Raw genomic sequence first — 7,500 nt, 5'->3', positions numbered from 1 at the left:
TTGTGCATAAATACATGTGTAAGTCCGTTCCTGTGTGCATACCGTGGCCAATGCCATTTCATAGCCATCTGTGGTCATTTCTTTCTTACCGATTAATTACAATTGTTAACCAGTAGATTCCCGTATAGGAAACTTCCTCCTTAAACCTATCACTTGTCATAAATAATTTTTAACCTTTGTGTCCTCTAGCACAACATAATTTTTCTCATTACAAGCAATTTTTTTTTGTGCTATCATTTACACTTCATAACTAAATTTCTACGACTCTATCGTTTATCACTTTTAGTTTTAATTATCTCCACACACAGTTAAAGGCCCCATTTTTGCCATGGTTTTCATGTATAGAAACCGTATTTGATACTTTGTACTATACTTAATATTCTATATCAGGATAGGAGACTTGGAACATTGCATAAGGAGATGTGTAGCGTCAGTTTCATATACATATGCGTGTAAGTTTACACACACACTCACCACTCATCTACATATACACACCCACAGGCACACACACGCACACACACACACCATATAAAAACATTACAAAAACCATTACAAAAAACTCTGACACAGAGTTTCAAGTTCCCGTTCGTCGGACAGTTGTGAACGAGTCTGGAATAAAATTTGATCTTGATCACAACTGTCTAATGAACGTGAACGTGAAACTGTGAATCACAGATGTTTTTGTGATGCTTTTGCAGCTCTAATAAAAATGTACATTACTTTACCTTCGGTATTCGAGTACTATTTTTCCACCTAATATATATATATAAAGAGAGAGAGAGAGAGAGAGAGAGGAGAGTGAGAGAGACCAAAGTGTACGTACGCCGCTACATTTGTATAAAATGGAATACCAAAAATGGGACAAGAACGCAAAACATCCAGGCAGACGATACAAAAAAACAAGGACGGATCAACTCGGAGTTTTCTATCTTCAGTCGAGTTCCAGATTATCTTTGCAATTTCGGCTGGTTATACTCGAGATTGCTCGAATCTGGCCAGCCCCCAAGGAAAAACTAAGCTAAGAGCACTAGATTCCTTGGAAGAAAGCAGCAAATGTATACGAAAACAAAGACGGAAAAAACGGAGAAATGGTACACAAATACAAATGCAAATAAGGATATTAACAACAAGTGTCTTTCGACTAAGGACGAATTAAATTAAGCTGGCGTGTGTGGAAGTGATGGCAGGCATAGGGAGGAATATAGATGTTGCACGGATGGTAGTCGAACCAAGAAAGAAAGGTAAGGCTTGGCCGAACACTGGTCACGTGGAGAGAAAAGAGAGAGAGAGAGAGAGAGAGGTTTAGGCAGAGGGATAGAAGAATTAAGGAGGGATGAGAAAAAAAAGAAAAGGGACAGAGCGAAGTGAAAGTGGAGGGAAGGTGAGAATGAAGAGAAAGCCTGGAAATGTGAGAGAGATGAAACGAAAGAAAGAAGAGTAGAAATAACGAAGTGTGAAGGGGCTACTAAAAAGAAGGAATTCTTCTAACCCTCTGATTCTACCTCTCTCTCTTCTCTCTCCGCTTTACCGGTGTTCGACCAATCCACTCACAAGCCTTCAGTCAGCCCGAGACTATAGTTGAAGACATTTGCCCAATGTTCCCTGCAGTGGAACTGAACCCGGGACCATGAAGTAGGAAGCGAACTTCTTATCACGCAGCCACAATGAGAGAGAAAGAAAGAGAAACAGGAAGAGATAGAGAGAGAGAGGGGGGAACAGAAAGACAGAGACAACCGACGGACAGACGAACAGACAGACAGACATACTGACACACAAACAGGCAGATATGCAGACAGACAGACAGACAGACAGACAGACAGATAGATAGATAGATAATAGATAGATAGATAGATAGATAGATAGATAGATAGATAGATAGACAGACAGATAGACAGACAGACAGAGAGACAGATAGATAGATAGATAGATAGATAGATAGATAGATAGATAGATAGATAGATAGATTTCTCCGTTTGTAATGTTTAAGCAATTTGAATCGTTACGAGATAAAAAAAAAAAAAACCATGCGATGTGGGGAATAAGCAGCCCATACCATATCTATGAATTAAAAAGCCAAAACTAACACAATTCTCTTTAAAACAAATGAAATAAGATAACAATTCTTTTATCTCCCGAACAGAAGACCTCTCAATGAATCGAGATTAACAGTAAACTTCCTCTAACATTCTGACCTTACAAACACAATACCGTTTATTTCAATTTTGCAATGACCCCGACGGTATATTTCCTTTTTCGTTTCTCTCTATTTTTCTTTTTTGTCAATCTCAAGTTGTTATCAGCCTTCATTTTCAAAAACTCCTTCAAAGATACGGAAAGTGAAAAGCTTATGTTTATGTATGCGTGCACTTGTGTGTGTGTGTGTGTGTGTGTGTGTACATACTTGAATATGTATATATACAGGATGTATATACAAACACGTGGTTGGGTTAACTAGTAAATAAATTTGGATCAACACTTTTAACGCCCACAACGTGTTACATTCTATTTTGTATTGCTGATAAACCTACCTGTGTTTGCAACTGTGTGTGTGGGGGGGGGGGGTTGTGTGTGCGCGTGTGTGTGCGCGTGTGTGTGTGTGCGTGTGTATGCGTGTGGGTGTCTTTGTGTTCTAATCCGTTGATAAATGGTATTGGTTTGTTTACGTTCTCATGACATAACGGGGTGCAAAAAAAATACAGAAAAATAACTACCAGGCTTAAATAAAAAGCGTTGGGGTAGATTTTCTCATCAGAGCAGTTCAATGAGGGAAACCGCTTAAAAAAGAACTACACACACACACACACACACACATATATATATATATATATAAATGCATACAAATACTTAATCGATTCTCTAACGTAATTTTTTTCTCATCAGAAGTGTCTACTCCAATCCGTTTATATACTCATCAAATCCACTAGTTACTGAATACTAGGGCTACCTATTTGCATATTGTAAGTTTAACGCTTTATTTAATATCAAGGGCATGGCCCCAGATGTCGCAGTCCAACACTTATTTGATATCTATCTATCTCTCTTTCTCCGTCCCTCCCTCTCCCTCTCCCCATCTCTCTCATTATATATATATATATACATACATATATACATATAAACACACACACACACACACACACACACACACACACACACACACATATATATATACATGCGATATTTCCAACACCATTTTGTGCAATGCATGATCTTTCTCGTAAACGTAACTTTGGTCTTTCTTTTCTGCTAGGGATCTATATACTCTCCTTCACAGATGTAGAAATGGCTGACGCTTTTTGCCGTAGGTGTTCAGAGAACTTACCATCCACGCTGTGTCGTGCTTTCATTACATAATATACTATAAGGCACTTGCCTTACTAGAAGACACTTGCCCAAGATCCCACGCAGTGGGACTGAACCCGGAACCATGTGGTTGGTAAGCAAACTACTTACCACACAGTCACTCCTGCGCCTATGTCTAAAGAAAAATATTCCGTCATTCGCTTTATTGAGTTCATCCGCTCTTTGACAGGCTTCCTTTTTCGTCCGGTAAAGAAGCTCTTGACTGCAATGTCTTTTTATCTTAGAAGAGTTGGTATCTAGAAAGACTCTAAAGTCTAGACAATATAGATTGTATCTATAATGACTTTATTGCAAAAGATTTTACGTTCTTTTTTATTTTTATTTTCCTTTTTTTGTTTTCGTTGATTTGTTGATTATTTGAAAAATACTTATAGTTTGTTGTTTTAGATTTCTGATTTCTTCATATCTCTTTCATCTTGCCGTTTTCTCACCTTAGAGAGAAAGTTGATAAGTGTTAAGTAGTTTATATGTGAATTACTTGGTAAAAATTTTAGTAGATAAGTGATTGAATTACCAAGTCATTTCAAATAATTTGATGCTTTACAGATTAGGAACACACTCACTTATTTTCGAGTTAAGCTCTAGCCGATTAAACCGACATGAATAATTACTGGTACCTCCGAGGGATAACAAAAACAATAAATCCCACGTTCCTAAATTAAGCAATCCAAGTTTTTGGCTAAGAGATAATATTGGTTTCTAATTTTGGCATATGGCCAGTATCTTTGGAGAGTGGGTAAATCAACTACATCAACCCCAATGATCAACTTGTACTTATTTTATCGACCCCGAAAAGAAGAAAGGCAAAGTCGACCTCGGCGGAATTTGAACTCAGAAAGTAAAGATTGATGAAATGCCGATAAGCATTTTGCCCGGCATGCTAACTATTCCGTCAGTTCGCCGCCTTGAAGGTTCCAAATTTTGGCGTAAGGCTATCAATTTCGGGGTAGCGAGTAAGTCGATTACATTGACCCATGTGGTCAACTGGTGCTTATTTTATCGACCCCGAAGGGATGAAAGGCAAAGACGACTTCGGTGAAGTTTGAACATAGAACGTAAAAACAGACGAAACGCTACTAAACATTTTGCCCGGCGTGCTAACCATTCTGCAGTTCGCCACCTTCGGTTACAAAGTAATATTAATTTGTAATTAATTTGATGAGAGTGATCATTCGATTAAACTGTACTTCCTAACCACTTTATTTTATCGGCTCCAGAAAGACGAAATCTCATGGGGTTTAGACTCAAAGTAAACAAAATAAAACCAATGACGTTTTACTTTTTATCTCGCCATGATTATATTTCCCGCTAGCGTTCTGCTGTTCCGTTCAATAAGTATATTAACTCTAAATTACCAATTGCTTTTCATACGGCTGGCGTCTACAAAATTTTTATTCTCTAAACCAGCAAGTGTGGTGGAGGGAAAAAACGTTTTAATACCAGGGAGAAATTGCAAGGGCATAAGAACCTGTGGAGTGCATCTGTGCTGAGAAAATTAATGAATTTTTAATTTTACAAATTCAGAAGTACGCAATATATATTAAATTACTATTCTGGTCTGAAGGTTTAAACCAGTTCTTATTTGTTTATTTTTATCTTCCTATGAGGCTTTTAGACACTTCATCACTGGACGTTTTCAGTTTGAAGGCCCTGCCAAAAAGCACTAAATTTTATCACTTCCTCACAACAAATAATATTTTTTATTATTCTTTATCTTCTACTTGCTTCAGTCATTACACTGCGGCCATGCTGGGGCATCGCTTTGAAGAATTTCAGTCGAACAAATCGACCCCAGCACTTACTTTCTTTAAAGCCGCGTACTCATTCTATTGGCTACTTTTGGTGAACTGCTAAGTTACGGGAAGGTATTCATACCTCCCAGTTGTCAAGCGGCGGTGGGGGACAAACGCACAGACATACACTCACACACATATATGTTTATGTATTTATATGTATACGATGGGTTTCTTTTATTTCTGTCTACGAAATCCACTCACAAGGCTTTGGTCGGAACGACGGTAGAGCAGAGACATTTGCCCAAGGTGCTACGCAAAGGGAGTGAACCGAGTACTACGTGGTTAGAAAGCAAACTTCTTACCTTACAGCCACCCCTGTATATATATATATATGTGGGGTGAGGGTAAATAGTTAAAGATTACTCCAAACGTTTACCGGTTTACTCTCAGGTAGGTATTCCAAATTGGTCTATTCAACAGATAATATATAAATAGTATAGTATTCTCATACGATACGAATTTAGTGATATATTCCGTTGGATAATTCTGAATATCAACTTAACCATATAGGTTTGCTGGAGTATATAATATCAACAATAATAATGATTATTACGAAGTAGCATAGCATTACCTTTAATTCTTTATATATAGATAATATATATATATATATATAATATATATATATATGATACTTTAGTGAAAGCAGCAGAAAATTCAACAAACCCTGTTACTACTCTGAGTTTCACGTTGCCGTTCATCGGACAGTTTTTGCTAGAATATTCTAGCAAAAACTGTCCGATGAACGGCAACGTGACACTCAGAGTAACAGTTTTGTTGAATTTTCTGCTGCTTTAAATAAAGCATATTACTCTACCACTGGTATTTGAGTACTCTTTTTTTCCCCACCTTGTTTCACATTTATGTGTTTATTACTTACTCCGTATATATATATATATCCGAGCGTTAAACTAATACATCTGTTTGTTGTCTACAACCACCTATCTTCCGTCTTTTGTCTATTTTTGTGAATTCTCCCTATATATATATAATATATATGTATATATACTGCTTCACATATACCTACACATGTTTTAAACTACACCAGTGCCGCTTCGTAATATCCGTAATTATATTATTATTGTTGAAAGATATATATATATATATATATACTATATATATATATATATATAATATATATATATATCATATATATATATAATAATATATATATATATATATATTTCCATTTCATAGTTTTTACATATTTATTACTTTGGGTCCTTCTGTTTTACGTTAGAACTTATGCTATTCTCTCTACTCGCCCTAAACATCCAGGCAAATCTATAATCTAACTTTTAGTTAGTCATTACCTTTGGTTATCGTAAACATTGCGCTGATATTTCTCTTTTTGTGTTGTAGGAATGGCGACAGATATCGATGATGCCTGGGATATATCAAACCTGAAAGAACAAGATTTTGAGGAGTTCTGTGTCTGCATTGTTCATGATAGACAATTTGAAGAAGAACACCCAAACAGAGCCCAGGCCTCATTACCAAGAAATCTAACATTAAAGGAATCTTATACAATGCCAGAGGTAAATATACAGCTTCTGACTATATTTTATTTTAATATGAAAATGTTTTCATCTTTGAGATAAAACGGTTGAGTAATTAAGGTTTTAGACATCCTTCTAGTAAGGTTGGAAATTTCAACTTCTTTACAGCTGTTTCGCTGCGTTCTCTAAACGAACATTTATTCCACATAGTCTCTTCATGACAGAATTATTACAAGCAATAAATCGCTTGATTTTTTTTTCTACGTGGAAAAGGTAGTTTCACCCACTTCAGGTTATGAAACCAAACACTGACCACTTCATATATCATTTGGAGAGTAAAAGACTATTATATTATAATTCCATGTTTCCTGAAATCTGCCACATTACATCTGATGGCTTCTTTTTCTATATATTATATATATAATTCAAATTTTGCCGTGATGCATTTTCGCTTTTCATCCATTTTGAATGAAGAATCACTGACTTACTAGGGTTTATTCAATCGACTACACGCCTCACTTAAATATGATGTCTCTTTATAAGGGAAAGGCAATTATTGTGCCACAAAGTTTGGGAATTTTTGCATAGGACACACAAACTCATAAGCAGTTCAAACCTTGCGTGGGAGCACTAGTCGTGTAAGTAGGATAAATTGACGCCATCCAAGAATCGAAAGTATATCACAGACACTGATCGCCTATAACATATCTTTCTTACTAAAAATATAACATCGAAATCGATAATGAATCGATAATAAATGCCTTGTTAAATTTCGACACGGATGATAGCAAAGCTCACATTTATTAATGTTATTATTATTAATAATACCAACAACAACATGAGTAGGA

General features: G+C 36.2%; 1 protein-coding gene across 1 annotated transcript in view; it reads left to right on the top strand.

The window, feature by feature from the left end:
- The window catches only part of LOC115215081 (PR domain zinc finger protein 1-like), a 101,776-nt gene that overhangs the window by 55,919 nt on the left and 38,357 nt on the right, over positions 1 to 7,500 (top strand). Inside the window, exon 2 of the mRNA XM_029784241.2 lies at positions 6,516 to 6,691. Coding sequence (XP_029640101.1) covers positions 6,516 to 6,691 — 176 coding nt within the window. The remainder of the gene's footprint in view (positions 1 to 6,515; positions 6,692 to 7,500) is intronic.

This window comes from Octopus sinensis, linkage group LG8 (assembly GCF_006345805.1).
Source record: "Octopus sinensis linkage group LG8, ASM634580v1, whole genome shotgun sequence".
Classification (NCBI taxonomy): domain Eukaryota; kingdom Metazoa; phylum Mollusca; class Cephalopoda; order Octopoda; family Octopodidae; genus Octopus; species Octopus sinensis.
The sequence above is the reverse complement of the archived record's forward strand: the minus strand, read 5'-3'. Positions and strand labels throughout refer to the sequence as shown.